This window comes from Equus quagga, chromosome 5 (assembly GCF_021613505.1).
Source record: "Equus quagga isolate Etosha38 chromosome 5, UCLA_HA_Equagga_1.0, whole genome shotgun sequence".
In the NCBI taxonomy this organism is placed as follows: domain Eukaryota; kingdom Metazoa; phylum Chordata; class Mammalia; order Perissodactyla; family Equidae; genus Equus; species Equus quagga.
In genome coordinates this window covers 41,555,051-41,570,958 of record NC_060271.1, presented here as the reverse complement: position 1 = coordinate 41,570,958, position 15,908 = coordinate 41,555,051, and the positions used below count along the sequence as shown (strand labels likewise).

General features: G+C 58.0%; 2 protein-coding genes across 8 annotated transcripts in view; one reads left to right on the top strand and one right to left on the bottom strand.

The window, feature by feature from the left end:
• Positions 1–10,231, top strand: part of PIK3CD (phosphatidylinositol-4,5-bisphosphate 3-kinase catalytic subunit delta) — a 53,334-nt gene extending 43,103 nt beyond the window's left edge. For 4 of the 7 annotated variants that reach the window (XM_046661418.1, XM_046661420.1, XM_046661419.1 and 1 more), the window contains exons 9-24: positions 630–851; positions 1,510–1,606; positions 1,697–1,827; positions 2,315–2,365; positions 2,443–2,610; positions 2,706–2,827; positions 3,036–3,179; positions 3,343–3,442; positions 3,596–3,774; positions 3,862–3,974; positions 4,176–4,254; positions 4,804–4,971; positions 5,577–5,700; positions 5,895–6,040; positions 6,335–6,467; positions 7,256–10,231. In XM_046661418.1, coding sequence (XP_046517374.1) covers positions 630–851; positions 1,510–1,606; positions 1,697–1,827; positions 2,315–2,365; positions 2,443–2,610; positions 2,706–2,827; positions 3,036–3,179; positions 3,343–3,442; positions 3,596–3,774; positions 3,862–3,974; positions 4,176–4,254; positions 4,804–4,971; positions 5,577–5,700; positions 5,895–6,040; positions 6,335–6,467; positions 7,256–7,393 — 2,115 coding nt within the window. In that variant the 3' untranslated portion in view covers positions 7,394–10,231. Of the gene's footprint in view, positions 1–629; positions 852–1,509; positions 1,607–1,696; positions 1,828–2,314; positions 2,366–2,442; positions 2,611–2,705; positions 2,828–3,035; positions 3,180–3,342; positions 3,443–3,595; positions 3,775–3,861; positions 3,975–4,175; positions 4,255–4,803; positions 4,972–5,576; positions 5,701–5,871; positions 6,041–6,334; positions 6,468–7,255 lie in introns of those variants that run through there. The other 3 variants (XM_046661421.1, XM_046661422.1, XM_046661423.1) reach the window with 3 other exon arrangements.
• The window catches only part of CLSTN1 (calsyntenin 1), a 35,869-nt gene continuing 29,048 nt past the window's right edge, over positions 9,088–15,908 (bottom strand). Inside the window, exons 13-19 of the mRNA XM_046661783.1 lie at positions 14,672–14,820; positions 14,127–14,353; positions 13,404–13,574; positions 12,821–12,966; positions 11,642–11,777; positions 11,129–11,313; positions 9,088–10,739 (exon numbers count right to left, since the gene is read on the bottom strand). Of these exons, the coding sequence (XP_046517739.1) occupies positions 10,542–10,739; positions 11,129–11,313; positions 11,642–11,777; positions 12,821–12,966; positions 13,404–13,574; positions 14,127–14,353; positions 14,672–14,820 (1,212 nt within the window). The 3' untranslated portion in view covers positions 9,088–10,541. The remainder of the gene's footprint in view (positions 10,740–11,128; positions 11,314–11,641; positions 11,778–12,820; positions 12,967–13,403; positions 13,575–14,126; positions 14,354–14,671; positions 14,821–15,908) is intronic.

Here is a 15,908-nt window from a genome sequence, read left to right as displayed (position 1 = left end):
CACCCCATCTCCTCGGTCCTCAGGACAGCCAGCAAGGTGCAGGCTTTATTGTCCCATTTGTAGGATGTGAAACCTGGGTCCGCAGAGGCTGCGTCTCTTTGGGGAGCATTTTCTGTTGGGCTAATTTCACAAGCAGAGCAGGCCTGGGATCCCGTGGCAGAGTCATGGAGGATTGGGTCTGGGGGCTGGTGTTTGGCTGGGGCAGCTTTCTGGGCAATGAGGGCTGTCACGTGGCGCTGAAGGAGGAGGGCAGGAGTGTTTAGGGGCATTAAATCCTGCCCCGCCCACAAGGGGCTCATCTGATTCTGAGCAGTGGAGGGAGCCCTTGGGTGTTCAAGCCAGAAGGTGCCCTGGAGTTCCAGAGCCACGATGGGGAAACTGAGCCCCAGAGCAGGGAAGCAACATGCCCTGGGGTCCCACAGAGCCCTTGGGGAGCTGAGAGCAGCTGCCCATGCACAGCCATCTTTCTTCCACACCACCTTCTTCCACGTGGGAAGTGGGATTCAGACCCATGTGAAATGAGGACCTTTCAGGAGGAGATTCAAGCCTTAGGTGGGTGGGAGAACCTGGGAGGAAAGAGGGAGGCGGGGCCTCTGCCACCTGTCACCCGGTGCCCACACCTTCCCCAGCTGGTGGTGCAGGCTGGGCTTTTCCATGGTAATGAGACGCTCTGCAAGACGGTGTCCAGCTCGGAGGTGAGCGTGTGCTCAGAGCCTGTGTGGAAACAGCGGCTGGAGTTTGACATCAACGTCTGCGATCTGCCGCGCATGGCCCGTCTCTGCTTTGCACTTTACGCCGTGATTGAGAAGGCCAAGAAGGCTCGCTCCACCAAGAAGAAGTCCAAGAAGGCGGTGGGTGGGGCGGCCGGGAGGTGGGGCCAGGCCTCAGAGAACCAGTGTACTCCCTGCTGGGCTTAGTCCAGTCCTGCAGCCCTGGCCCACTCCCCATCCTGCTCTCAGTAGGCACACAGCCTGAGGATGGGCTCCTGGGAGGGCCTGCGGACCCTAGCCTCCCCACCCCGCCCATAGCAGCCACTGCCCCTGCTCTGTGACAGCTCTGGGTTCCTGGGCTCATGAGCAGGGTGACTTGGAATATCTGGACCCTGGTCTTCAGTCCTTGTGGGAACCTGGAGGCAGCTCTCTGGGTGGAAGGACAAAGGGACTGTCCTCACAGCGGCAGAGGGGCCTGAGTCAGCAGCTGGCTGGGGAGGAGTGGCGGTTGGGCCCTGAGTCACGCTGTGACTGGCCACTGAGCCACGCTGACTCACCCATTGCTGAGCTGGGCCACCTTTCTGGGGCTGACGTGGTTTGTTTGGGGGTTTCTCAAGAAGCCCAGAGTGGGGATGCAGCTGGGAACAGAAGGCAGCCAAGAGGTGGCTGACCTGGCTGGCTTCCCCCAGGGAGTCTGGGCGAGGCAGGGAAGCATGGCCTGGAGGCTGGGCCCATCCTGAAGATGAGCCAGTGGGGGCTCTTCGGCAGCTGGCCCTGACCTGCCCACGTTCTCTTCCAGGACTGCCCCATTGCCTGGGCCAACCTCATGCTGTTTGACTACAAGGACCAGCTCAAGACTGGGGAATGCTGCCTCTACATGTGGCCCTCCGTCCCAGGTCAGCCCAGGCCAGGAGGGAGAGGCGTGGGGGAAGGGGTCCCAGACGTGGTGGCATTCCCCATGCAACTCCATCTGTCCCTGTGTCTAGATGAGAAAGGGGAGCTGCTGAACCCCACGGGAACCGTACGCAATAACCCCAACACTGAGAGCGCTGCCGCCCTGGTCATCTCCCTCCCCGAGGTGGCCCCCCACCCCGTGTACTACCCTGCCCTTGACAAGGTCAGTGAGGGGCCCCTGCCACCTGGGGCCCAGGACCTGCCCTGCCCAGAGGCTGTGGGGCTAAAGATGAACTTTTCTGACTCTGCCTCTGTGACTCCTGAGAGCATGGTCCCCACACCCTGTGAGTTGCCCAGGGCAGGGGGCTGGGTCACCATATACATTTGGGGCCTCTCTTGACTCTCCAGAATCCTCATGTGCCCTAGAGCAGTAGTTTTAAACCAGGGGCCACTTTGCCCCCCAGGGGACTTTGGACAATGTCCAAAGACATTTTTGGTGTCACAACCAGTGGGAGAGATGCTCCTGGCATCTTGTGGGTGGGGCCAGGCATGCTGCTAAACGCCCTAGAGTGTACGAGACAGTCCCCACCCTGAGAGTCATTGGCCCGCAAGGTCAGTAGTGCCGAGGTGTTGACCCCTCCCCGCCGGGGCCCTGCCAGGGCTGGCCCAGGCCCTGGGGTCGCCGCTGAGAGCACGGCCGCTTGTTGCAGATCTTGGAGCTGGGGCGGCCCGGGGAGCATGGGCGCTTCACCGAGGAGGAGGTGAGCTGGGGGCCGTAGCCGTGGGCGGTGGGGCATGGAGGCAGGCCGCAGCCCTCACCCCCTCCTGCGCCCCTCAGCAGCTGCAGCTGCGGGAGATCCTGGAGCGGCGGGGGTCCGGGGAGCTGTATGAGCATGAGAAGGACCTGGTGTGGAAGATGCGACACGAGGTCCAGGAGCACTTCCCCGAGGCACTGGCCCGGCTGCTGCTGGTCACCAAGTGGAACAAGCATGAGGACGTGGCCCAGGTGGGCAGCAGGGCGGGGGCCCTGGGGGAGGGCCAGAGCCTGGAGTCAGACGCAGCCGCTGCTTGCCCCATGCCCTGACCACCAGCATCCCCTAGATGCTCTACCTGCTGTGCTCCTGGCCCGAGCTGCCTGTGCTGAGCGCCCTGGAGCTACTGGACTTCAGCTTCCCCGACCGCCACGTGGGCTCCTTCGCCATCAAGTCCCTGCGGAAACTGACGTGAGTCCCATGGGCTCCCTGCTCCGTGGAAGGGCAGCTTTGCCCCAATTGCCCGCAAGTGGGCACCGGCTGGGGACGTTCTGAACCTTCCCTGGGGACCTGCTCAGGTGGGACCGGCCTCTCGTGCCTGCCCTGCCCCCTTGCTAGCAGCAGACCCCTGTCCCTAGCCGTGAAGCTCTGGGCCCCAGCCGGCCTCCCTTCCCTGCAGGGACGACGAGCTTTTCCAGTACCTGCTGCAGCTGGTGCAGGTGCTGAAGTACGAGTCCTACCTCGACTGTGAGCTGACCAAATTCCTGCTGGACCGGGCCCTGGCCAACCGCAAGATCGGCCACTTCCTCTTCTGGCACCTCCGGTAGCTGGACTCACCGGGCCCCTGTGTCTCCCTGGAAGGCCATGGGGAGGAGGGACCTCGTCTGCTGGCCTCACGTTTCCTGCCGGCCTGGGTGTCCCGGCTGGACTGGGAGAGGCTGTGTGGCCCTGCCAGGAGAGGCTCAGCCCCCTCTTCCTCCCTCCAGGTCCGAGATGCACGTGCCGTCGGTGGCCCTGCGCTTCGGCCTCATCATGGAGGCGTACTGCAGGGGCAGCACCCACCACATGAAGGTGCTGATGAAGCAGGTGAGCCTCAGGCCCCTGGCCCCGCCCCAGCCTGGGCTCCGCTTTCGGGTAGGGTCGGCCAGGCCCCTTTAGAATCACCTGGGCCGGGCTGAGCTCAGAGCCTGCTCCTCCTGGCCTGCGCACACTGTGCTGCCCTCCCGTTCTCCCGGCCAGGGGGAAGCACTGAGCAAACTGAAGGCCCTGAATGACTTTGTCAAAGTGAGCTCCCAGAAGGCCACCAAGCCCCACACCAAGGAGCTGATGCACCTGTGCATGCGCCAGGAGACCTACCTGGAGGCCCTCTCCCACCTGCAGTCGCCGCTCGACCCCAGCATCCTGCTGGCTGAAGTCTGGTGAGCCCTGAGACCCCACGATCCCCCTGACCCCCTGCCCCAAGGCCCTGTGTGGGGACCGGTGCTGACCCCCCTCTGGCCCGGCAGTGTGGAGCAGTGCACCTTCATGGACTCCAAGATGAAGCCTCTGTGGGTCATGTACAGCAACGAGGAGGCGGGCAGCGATGGCAGCGTGGGCATCATATTTAAGAACGGGGATGGTGAGCAGGCGGGTCCCCTGGGGAAGGGCCTGCTGAGGCCTTGGCCTCCCGACACCGTGCCATGCTGCCCTGGGGGTCCCTGGGGGACGACTCCTGGAGGGCAAGCCGAGGGGCAGTTCTGGGACTTTGGGGCCTGGGCATGGCTGCGAGTGGAGAACCCACTAGAAACTCATGGTTTTCCTTCTGGGGGGTGCTGCACAGACCTCCGCCAGGACATGCTGACTCTGCAGATGATCCAGCTCATGGACGTTCTGTGGAAGCAGGAGGGGTTGGACCTGAGGTGAGGGGCCCTCCTGTCATCCATTTGTGCCTGCACCAAGCCCAGGACTCTGTCCCTTTGGAGGGGGTCCCCTCAACGCAACATTACCACCTCAGGAAAAATGGCTCCTGTAGGAAGGACAGGGACGGGTTTAACTAGGGCCCAGGGAGACAACGGAGCCACAGGATGAGGGTGGAGAAGGCCAGGCCTGCTGCTGGCATCTGTCCCGTTCTGTTTTTCCTTTGCCCCAAGTATCCCTGGCATCCTGCCCCTTCCTGGGAAGTAGTGGCATCGTCTTTCAAGCCACGTGGATTTTTCTCTCTGAGCAAATGTGAGCTCAGCCAAGGTGCTGACTCTGCATCTGGGTGCTGGTGCTGACCTCTCCAAGGAGCCTTCCCCTGGGGCCCTGGGAGCCAAGAGCTCCTCCCCAGCACCTTTCTCCTCCTTTTCAGCAGCTTGAGTAGCATCTCCTGTGGCTATTTTTGGTGCCTTGAGCTCCTTGGGGGTCAAGCAGCCCTGGAGACAGCCCTTGACCACGGCATTTCTCTGCCCCTCCCCCCACCTGGCTAGGATGACCCCCTATGGCTGCCTCTCCACCGGGGACCGCACGGGCCTCATCGAGGTGGTGCTTCACTCAGACACCATTGCCAACATCCAGCTGAACAAGAGCAACATGGCAGCCACGGCCGCCTTCAACAAGGACGCCCTGCTCAACTGGCTCAAGTCCAAGAACCCTGGGTAGGTTTCTGGTCCAGGGAAAGATGCTTTCTCCTTTCCGAGAGGTGTGGTTTGGGAGTCAAAGGTGACAAGAAGGGCCTGGGACAGTCTCTGTGGCTTCTTGGCTCAGCCGAGGACCAGCCATGTCTCTGTGGGTAGGGGTTGGGTCTCCATTCCCCCATCTATCAGTCGTCTGTTGCCGGGAACAACCACCCTTGAACTCAGGGACAGAAAACAACCGCCATTTATTATTGGCTCACAAGCCTGTAACTCGAGCCAGCTCAGCTGAGTGGCTCTGCTGTCATCACTCGTGCAACTGCTGTCATCTGGGAGCTTGACTGGGCGTGCAGGGTCGCATGTCTGGGGCCTCGGCGCTGGCCCTCAGCCGTGTTGCCTCTCCTCATTCTAGCCTCAGCTTCCCACCATGGCAGTAGGGAATGTGCAGGAGGTGGGAAGTGTCTTAAGGCCTAGGCTCTGGGATGAGCCCAGCATCACTTCCTCCACACTCCCGTGGTCCAAGCAGATCACAAGGCCACATTCAAGGGGAGGGGACCTCACCTCTTGGTAGAAGGAGCTGCAAAGGAGTGTGGCCATGGTTTCCATTCTGCCCTCCTCCCCTCACCCAGGGAGGCCCTGGAACGAGCTATTGAGGAGTTCACCCTCTCCTGCGCTGGCTACTGTGTGGCCACATACGTGCTGGGCATCGGTGATCGGCACAGCGACAACATCATGATCCGCGAGAATGGGCAGGTAGGGGCAGTGTGGGGGCTGCCATGCAGGCAGCACCTGTCTTCCGGCCCCACCCTGGCCTTTCTGTGCTGCGCACGGCTCCGAGGCAGAGCCCCCTCCAAGCTCTTCCGGGTCCCTCTGTCTCCCCAGGTCCTCTGGACCAAGGCACTCTCCTTTCTGACTCCTTTTCAGTCTCTGCCCTTCCCTCCCCTTAGCTGTTCCACATTGATTTTGGCCACTTTCTGGGGAATTTCAAGACCAAGTTTGGAATCAACCGTGAGCGAGTCCCATTCATCCTCACCTATGACTTTGTCCATGTGATCCAGCAGGGGAAGACTAATAATAGTGAGAAATTCGAAAGGTGAGGGTGCCTCAGATCCCCTGGATGCCCTTTGGTGCCTGGGGCCCCAGGCAGGGGGCAGGGACGGGGACCAGCTCTCAGCCCACCCCTAGAAGGGGGCAGTGCAGGGAGAAAGCTCCTGGGTCCTGTAGGAGGAGGCCGGCTGGGGCAGGGGGTCGCCGTTAAAGGGAGTGGGGGCTGTGTACGGCTATTTCCAGGGCAAGGGCAGGCTGGCCTGCTGGCCCCCTGGCTCAGGGTGAAAGGGTGACAGAGTGGCTGGGAGGACCCAGAGCCCCTCCCCCCGCCCCCCTGCAGGTTCCGGGGCTACTGTGAGAGGGCCTACACCATCCTGCGGCGCCACGGGCTGCTCTTCCTGCACCTCTTCGCCCTGATGCGGGCGGCCGGCCTGCCTGAGCTCAGCTGCTCTAAAGACATCCAATATCTCAAGGTAAATGCTGGGGCCAGGACGCCAGGCAGAGCAGGGGGCCTGACTTCCCAAGGCCTGCCTCCAAGTAGTACGACCTGGGGGGCCCGAGGGTGATGGACCCCCCCCCCCCCCCCACCGAGGGCACTCCTGATTCCAGTCCTCATGCCAGCCGGGACCCAGCAGTGGGGTCACGTGGGAAGTGGCCGGAGTTGGTCTCGGTTCTCTTGCGGATGGGCCAGGACCTCCCTTGGTCCACCTGTCTGTCCTCCATAGGCACAGGTGTTCCCACTTGTACGAGAAGGCTGGATTAGATATGGTTCCCTCTACGCTTTAAAAAATGCTTTTCCTTCCTGTGTTTTTTCAGTTTGTGCAACTCTGAGGCAGGTGGTGGTGGTGGCAGGGGCGGGGGGGGGGGGGGGGCGGTCACAGGCCCCTGCCAGGTATTCTCTTGGGTGCCCAGTTCCTGCAGAATGAGGCTGCTCCCTCCCTCCCTTCCTCCTCTTGGAGTTAGTTTCCAGTGAAGGCAAGGCCGCCTGTCCACCCATGGGGCACTGGGGCCAAGACCTCCTGGTGCCAGTTGGCATCTTGTTTTGGGGGTGGTTAGGGGGCCTGTCTTGGTTTGGGATCAGAATAAAGAGCTTTTCCCAAGGGAGATATTGGGTGGCTCTCTCCACGCAGTTCTTTTAGGAGGGGATTTAAAATGCCCAGAGAGGGCAGAAGTACAGGCAGGCGGAGGGGCCGCCTTGTGGAGCGGCGGGGACCAGGCCCCCTCAGTGCTGATGCTCACTGCTCTGATGATGTTGGCTCAGGACTCTCTGGCCTTGGGAAAAACAGAGGAGGAGGCTCTGAAGCACTTCCGAGTGAAGTTTAACGAAGCGCTCCGGGAGAGCTGGAAGACCAAAGTGAATTGGCTGGCCCACAACGTGTCCAAAGACAACAGGCAATAGCAGCCCTGCCTCCCGGCGGCACACCGGCCCCGCCGAGCCAACCGTGCATCCTGGGAACCAGGCACCCTCCGCTGCCCTTCGGGGCCTGGAAGCCTGAACTGCACCCCATGGGAAAGAACCTACACAACTGCCTTTTGTTTACACTGGTTATTTATTTATGACTTGAAATGTTTCAGGAACTAAACAGCCATAAACGGCAATGCATCCTTTGTGCAGGGGAGGGGTGCTGTGCTCCAGGGGCCTCGGTCAGAGCCCTGGCCTTGGAGGAGAAGACACTGTGAACTGGGCACCTCAAGGCTGCATCTGCTGAGGATTGTAACCCCAAGTCTTCCAGCTGGCAGATCTGGACCCAGCAAGGAATATTTTCCCCACCGGGGAGCCTACCTTCTTCCCAGGCTCCAGCCGGGCTGCACAGTCTCGGCGCCGACAGCTACCTGGTGCCCGCTGTGCGGACAGGGCGCCCGCGCCTCCTCTGCTCACCCCTCCCTCACGCTCTCCGCTGAGCTCTGGGCAGCTCCCAGAGCAAACCTGGGTACTCTCTAGATTCAGGGATGCTTGCTCCCCACTTTCAGAGTGACTCTTGGGTACAGGAATTCTTTCATCTCTGCTATAAAGTGATTTTGTTTGCGGGTAAGAAAAAAAATAGCCAGACTACTTACTGAACCTCTGTGGCTCGGGAGAACAGCCCTGGGCCCCTGAAGTAGAATAGATGCTGGTCCTCAAGACACATTACAGAGATGGGAGCTTGATGCAGCTCATCCTGGTCATGGGTCAAGGTGAAAGCAGGTCAGAGTACTTTGTGCAATATCTGTAACCTGCCTCTTAAGGCAGGTTTTAAGTGAGGAGGAACCTGATCTCCTCATCCAGAACGCTCTCCTTTGAGAACCTGCCGTGAATAATCAGGTACCAGAAGTGTGAGTTAGGTGTGCGGTGGAATCTTTTTCTCTGATGGGTCTTATCTTGAAACGGTTCAGGCTTCAGTTTAGGTGGATCTGAGGAGCTCCAGAAATGCAGGTTCCTGGGCCCCTCCCAGCCTTCTGAAGCCAGCTCTGGAGATGGGCTAGGAGTCTGGGCTTTGAGAAGCCCACTGGAGAGCCTGACGTATTAGCAGCCAACCCGGACCTGCCGGGCTACACTGCTTATCCCTCAAAGGTCCTGCAGGGCCCGGAAGAGCCAGCAGCCACTCCCCACTCAACAGCCCGGGTGCCAGTTCTTTTTCGGTCAGAGGCAGCCAAGCAGACACAGTCTGTCAGCAGTGAGTGCCACCCACAGAGCACCATTGACCGCACTCCTGTTCCCAACCAGCGCTGAATTCATGAGCCCCACCTGGCCTGTTTGGAAACAGGGAAAGCCAAGTGTATGTCTATACTGTATGTTATTTATTTAAGTGAGTCTGTGTGCTTCCTGGCGTGGGCAGCACACTTGGCACATACACAACAATTTCAGGTCTGGGTGCACGGCCTGTGTGCCTGACCAGAAGCATATTTTCTATGTTCTAACGTCATTTACTGTTTCTGTATGGGGAAGGCGAGTTCAACATACCTGATGATGGTTGAGACCAGCACTCTGTGAAACCTTGAGAGCTAAAAGCAGATTAAAAGAAATAAAAGCCTTTTTATGTTATGTTCTCAGCTCAAAAAGAAAGAGAATGCAAGATTAAAGCAAAGACCAGACAAAAAACAACAGTCTCCCAGTGGAGTTAGAACGGGCACTTTATTGTAGTGTTTACACTTTCCGACCTATCATCAATATACACACCCGAGAGGGGGCCACAGCAGCTACAGACAGCGCGAGGAGGTTTCGGCTCCGCGTTAGCGCCTATCCGTGGTCTAACAGAGCAGCTACGGTGATGGTACATGGAGGATGGCCACACGACACAGGACAGCCGGCAATGTCCTCGGAACTAGCAGTTATGATCACACAACAGTATTCAAAATTATTTCCCCCCAGTTTTAGAAATCTAAAGTTTTACATGTAAATTAAAAACAAAGTGCTCTAGGGGCCTCAGCTCCTGACTGCTGTCCGCCTCGTCCTTCGCACGGCACGGAGCAGCAGGGCTCCTGCTCTGGGGACTGGGCTTCGCCGGGGCTCCGGGAGAAGAGAGGAGCTCATGGCCGTTTAGGGCAAGATCTAGCACTTGGCCTTTGGGCCTCTGGGGTCCTTCCAGTGCATCTGTGCCTCAGATGTTCTGAGTACAGGTCACTCAGGCCCACTGCATCCCCAAACCGAGTGAGCCGGCGGTTCGCACCATCTCTGTAGTGGATACACGCTCCCACCACCAGGGAAACACAGGGCTGTGAAGCAGGAACCCCAAGGCTGCGCGAGGTAAGTCCAGGTTCCTGCACGAGGAGCTGCCGGTCATCAGAGGAGAGTGCCAAAGAGGCCAGGGACCCCAGCTCCCCTCAGCCCTCTGCCAAATTAGAAATGGGTAGAATCCCAAAGACAAGACTTGGCCATTTCCAACCTCCAAAGAGGGGTCCCTGATCACCCCTCCCCCCTCACATACACCCCTGCTGAGCAGTGCACCAAAGTCCGTGCCCCGTGACAGCCCCGGCCACACGCCAAGACCTGAGGCCTGCGGCTGGAGTGTACCAGCTGCCTGGGTAGGGCAGGCCCTTTTCTCCTTGTCCGGGGGACGAGGGAGCAGGAGCCCGCAGGGTCTCTCCTGTGCTCAGTGTTTGCACCTCACTTTGCATTCCAGCCCTGGATTACACTAGCACAGAGGACACGAGGAATCCCGATTTATTTACAAAATATTAAAAAGTCAGTTCATCTACATATTAACCCCCATTCTGCCACTTTATACATGCACTAGTATGGAAAAAATAAAAACTTTTTTAAAAAAAAGAAAAAACAGATTACCAGGTGGGAGTGAGCAATTTTAACCCTTTGTCAATGAGTCCAGTCATTGCAGCTTTTCCGGAGGCGCGAGGGGGCCACGCAGAGCGAGATGACATAACTTAAAAGAGATCGGGGGCGGGGGGAGCCTACGGTCCTACACACCAAGCACGGGCAGAGGATCGGCGAAGGGAGGGCCTGCAGACCTACTGGCCAGAATGACTTTGTACATCGTGGACCCTGGGGACTGTACGACAGATGACAGCAGAGTCTTCTGAAGTAGAAAAAACGGTGACGGAGCGGCGGCGGCTCAGTAGCTGAGGGTGGAGTCGTCCCACTCCAGCTGCTGCTGTCTGTTCACGTTCTGCTGGTCCCCGTGCTCCCCGCCCTCCTCCTCCTCGCTGCTCTCCGACTCGGCACTGGTGATGTCATCCTCCTCCTCCCCGTCCTCACTCTCTTCCTCCTCCTCCTCCTCTTCCTCCTCACTGCTGTGCTGGTCCTCATACGTCTGACAAGAGATAGCCGCATGAGTCCAGCCCCTGGTCCCGCCCACAACCTAACCATAGGCACAGAGCAAGGGACTCGCCATGTCATGCTCCACAGCGAGGGAGGGGCTGGACCATGCTGGAAGTCACCTCATCAAAGACAAAAGGGTCACACCTACAGGGTCTGTGTGCTGGGGAGAGCATGTTTCTACACTTACTGGGTGGCATGAGCGTGAAGAAGACCTCTCTGAGGTTCAGTTTACCCACCTGACTTTAGGGGACATGTACCTCACTGAGTCACCGTGCGGATCACAGGGCGTAAAGCACATGAACTGCTTCTCTGAGGTGGGCCCAGCTTTGGCCCTGGCCTGCAGGCGATCTCACTTGGGGGTGGTCAGCTGCCCGTGCCTACCTCCATGGGGTTGACGGTGATGGTCAAGGCAGAGTCGTCCCAGTCCATCTCGTTCTCCTTGCCCGTGTCCTGGTCCCGCATGGTTCGCTGATGTGCCGCCCGGATCCGGAACACTCCCAGGATAATCATGAAAACCAAGAAGCTGACACACACCACAATCACAACGGTTGCGGTGCTGGGGACGACTGCAATGAGATTGAGAGATGTCATCAACCCAGAAGGTGCCCTCGACCTCCTCTGCTCCATACACTGAATGTGTCACCTGACCCCCAGGGGAGAGGGAGAAATATTAGAAAAGTTGCAGCACAAGGTTCAAATCTGGGTCTGGCTACTGTGCCCCATGGCCGTGGGAGATGAGTGTGCCCTGTGTGTGTCAGCTTCTGCGTGTGTGCTGTGGGACAACAGCTGGACTGGCTGGGGGCTGCTCTGAGCGGGGCTGGGCTCTGGGCAGCAGGGGGAGGGCGTCCCCCCGGACCCTGCTCCAGGGTCTCGGGCTTCTCCCCACAGCCCTACCTGCGAACGGGTGGGGGTTGGCCAGGTTGTGACCCGAAAGGTCAACGAAGGAGCGATGCTCGGGGTGAACAAACTGTGGCTGGGCAGCCATGTGGTTGGCGTGTTCCACGGGGTTGGCCGTGTGGATCACATTCACCTGCAGCAGAGACAGAAAGGCCGCCTGAATGTGCCCGAGAGATGGAAAAGCAGTTCAGACGTGAACACGCCCGGAGACCCCCAAAGTGGGTCCCGGACCAGTGCTGGGAAGTGGATAAGAAAAGGACCGAAGAGCATCAGGGGTAAGCACTTAGAAACTGCTGTAACAACTGGTATTGTCACACGTCCAAGAAACAGATCACTGTTCTGAGAGTTTGTTTTCATTGTAGTTTATAGAAGAATCTGTCCACAGCCTGGGAAAAACAGACATCACTACTAGTCCTTCACCACAGGTCACTTGAGAAACACGCACAGACCATTTCCCCTTTTTTCCAAAAAACCACAGCCACATGAGAAAGCACAAATCATAACCATCTATTTCCTTTCGAATCTGTTTACCCTTTGGCTCCAACAAAACACTCGTCAACCTTCAGCACCGTGAGCTTAGCACGCACAGCCATGAGCTCACAGCAGCTGTGTTCAACTGCCGAGAATAACCTTGGGTCCATTTCTCCAGACCACAGAAGCCCTGGGTGATAAAGGAGCTGCTGTCTAGGTCTGATGAAGATTTCAGAGCAGGACGAGTGCCCTCTGGCCACCGTGGCCTGAGTCACCACTGCCAGGCCCTGCGTCAGCACCCCTCGCCCTGGGCCAAGGATTTATGCACAGCGGGCCAGTCGTGTACAACTACAAAGAACTTTCACTTCCCTGGAACTGCTCTCTAAAGCAGTGTCCAAGCTCAACAAACAACCTTGTTCCCACCCCTGAGGCATCCCCTGCCACTTGCTCTTGATCACTTCCCTCCAAACGTCCCTCGGGCTCCGACCCTCAACTCTTGGGCTGAGGCAGCCCGTGAGAGTGGAGCCCTGTGCTGGACCCCAGCCTGCTCCATGTGTAAGCCTGACCTGCAGCCGCCCCCAAGCTGGAAAAGGCTACCACCCCAGACGAACCCAAACAGCTGCACCATGACTGCTCTCCACATCGGTGTCTGCAAACATTAGGGCTGTGAGAGGGGCACTCAGTTGCAGCGCTGCTGGCCCTTACCTCCACCTGAAATTCATTGCTGACGTAGCGGCCATTCAGCTCGGAGCAGACGAGCTTGAACTTCCGGTCAAGCAAGGACCTGGTGTGCCAGTTCCGATAGCGCAGGAGGTGCAAAACCTCCTCGTAGCTGGCCATGCTGTCCACGCCTGCGGGGGAGAAGGTGACAAGATTGCCCAGTGGCTGAAGTTAGGAACGTGGGCAGGGCCGGGGCCATGGGCAAAGGAAGCCTGGAGTCGGGCACAGGGGTCAGCTGAGCCAACGGGTCACATGTTTTGGCTTTGTAGTTGTGGGACTGAATTGGGCAAGTGTGCAGGGGGGGCATTTTTCCCTAGAGGGGGCTGTACCATCACGTGCCTAACTTCTCCCCCCTTATAAGGACGGGGATAAGGCAGTGCCTGCACTCCCCTCCTCCCCTCCCGGAGAACTGTGCAGCCCACGCTGATCCTGGCCGACGCTCTCCTTTCCCAGCTCCTCCAGGACACACTAGGTTCTGAGACGGAAGGAGGCAGGGGGATGAGTTTGAAGCTTTTGCTCTCCCATTCCGGCCTGCCCCAGCCTCTCGGCCTGCTGTACCTCCTCTCACCTGTGAAAATCATGCCCAGATCAGAGCTGCTCACTTCAATGCCCTTCTGCTGCAGGTGGGCCATGTCCACCTCCAGGCTCTCCTGTTCTGGGTTCAGTTCCTCTCCCTCCACCGTGACCTCGCAGGTATCCAGGTCATGCACGATCTCCTCAGACACCAGGGACTCTTGAACTGCAAAAATGGCCCACCCAGAAATAGCAGAGGCTGTGGAGCCCAGGGACGCTGGTCACACTCGAGGGCCTGCCGGCTCATCCTCAAACTCACAGAGCCCTTTGAAGGACCAATGACAGAGGTACTGGAGAGTCACTTTCAAGAATCGGGGGAACTTTATGAGTCTAGGAGGACCGGCTACTGGGAAGGCCTGAGAACAGGGGGACCCAGTTCTCTGTGGGCTGACCAGGCAGCAGGAGCACGTCCCCAGGTGCAGGAGAGCAACAGCGTCTCCTGTTAACAGCCTCAATCCTCAACTTCCTCAAGGCACATCTCAGATTCTGACGTCACACCAGAAAAAGATGAAAGGGCCCTCCCAGTGGGTTTCCAGAGATCATCTAACCCAAGGGAAGGGCCAGATTCCAGAAACAGACCCAAGAACGGCATTAAAACATTAAAACCTCCCAAATCCCAGAGTAAAAGGGCCCAGGAAGTAAGCAGCAGCAATGGGGGTGCAGCTGCCCAGTTCTGAGCCCAGGGGAGGGCAAGTGTCCCAGCAAGAGGGGCTGTTACCTGTGGGGTCCTCGTCCCCCTCTCCTTCAGGCTCCACTTCTCTCGTGATGGTGCTGATGATGCGAAGCTCAGGGAAAAGGAAAACCCCCTCAGAGCTTTCAAATTCAGAAGCTGCTCGAGCAAAATGGTGGACTCCACTCAGGCTGATCTTGGGCTCTTCTGGCTGTAAAACCATCACGTAGCCATCTACCGGGGGGACTGAAATGCAGGCGGCCTCGTTAAAGCACCTGCCAACAAGAAACAGACACGGGAAGGGAAGGGTCAGGGCTTTGCGAGGCTGCTTCAGAGGCCACACAGGCGAAGGCACAAGCAGGAGGAACACACGGCATTCCACAAATACGGAAGACAGCGGCCACTCCCGCAACGAGCTTCCGAACATCATGAATAATCACTCAGATTTCTCACTCCAGCTTTCCAGCAACAAGTGATGGCTCACCTTTCCTTAGAGAAAGGAGTCTGGGCTGTCTTAAAAACCTAAATACACGTATTTTTTTCTCAAGGGTCATTGAGCCAAGACAGGTTTATTGTTAAAAACGAGCACGTACTTGACCGTGCTGGTGATCTTGAGTCTCCGGATCCCAGGTGTGGGGAACTGCCGTGAGTTCAGGTAGGAAACGTGCTGCATGGCCTTGTCCAACTCCCCGACGTCCTCTCCCTCCAAGGTCAGCACCGACTGGCTGGGGTTGGCTTGGATCTGAAATGGCGCCAAACGGAGAGAGGAGAGGAACAAGGCTGTAGCCACAAGAAGCTGAAGGCCAAGGGGACTGATTGGCTGGGGATCAACCTGAACTGGTGACTGGGAGAAGAAAAGCTCATGTAATTCCAGCGACGGAGACCCACATGAGGCTAACTGTCTAAGGCGCAAACAGGCCTGTGGTATAAGATGTACGTCTGGTCTTTGTCCCCGGTTTCTGGCACAGAGCTCCTAAAACCCTTGGAATTTGCTGAGTGAGAGGAGCACCTTTTATTATTCATAACAAGCTCCTTCCAACCACACCAGAGCTTATGTTAATGAGGTGACTCTGGGGCCCTATTTTAGGATGGGGGCGAAAACAACCATGTGATTAGAGGGTTGCAACTTGCAGCCCCACCCCCCAACCTCTAGGGAGGAGAGAGAGGCTAGTGACTGACCGATGATTTAATCAATCATGCCTACGTAATGGGGCCTCCATAAAAACCCCTGAACGACAGAGGCTGGGAGCTTCTAGTTGGTGAACACATCAAGGTGCTGGGAGCGTGGCACTCCTGGAGAGGGTTGGAAGCTCCATGCCCTCTCCCCTCTTCCTTGACCGACACATCTCTTCCATTGGGTTGTCACTGAGTTATAGTGTTTATAATAAACCGGTAATAGTCAGTAAAGTGTTTTCTGAGCAGTTATAGCAAGTTACTGAATCTGCAAAGGTAGGGGGGGTCACGGGAACCCCTAACTTTCCAGCCAAGTCGGACAGAAGTATGGGTAACCCTAGGACCCGATACTTGCAACTGGCATCTGAAGTGGGGGCAGTCCTGTGGGACTGAGCCCTTACCCTGTGGATGCCACCTCCAGGGAGTTAGTGTCAGAACAGAACTGAATGGTGGGACACCCGGAGAGGCCGTGTCCAGAGAGTCGAGGAATTGGTTGGTGTGAGAAAAAAATCCCAGACATTTGGTGTCAGAGGTGTTATGAGTAAAAACAGCTCAGGATCAATCACAGATAAATCCTTATGCCAACAGCCGCCACGCTTGGGGTCTAGGAGTCGTGAATGCTAGGCGGGTGGGTGCGGTGCGGGGGGGTGCGGCGCG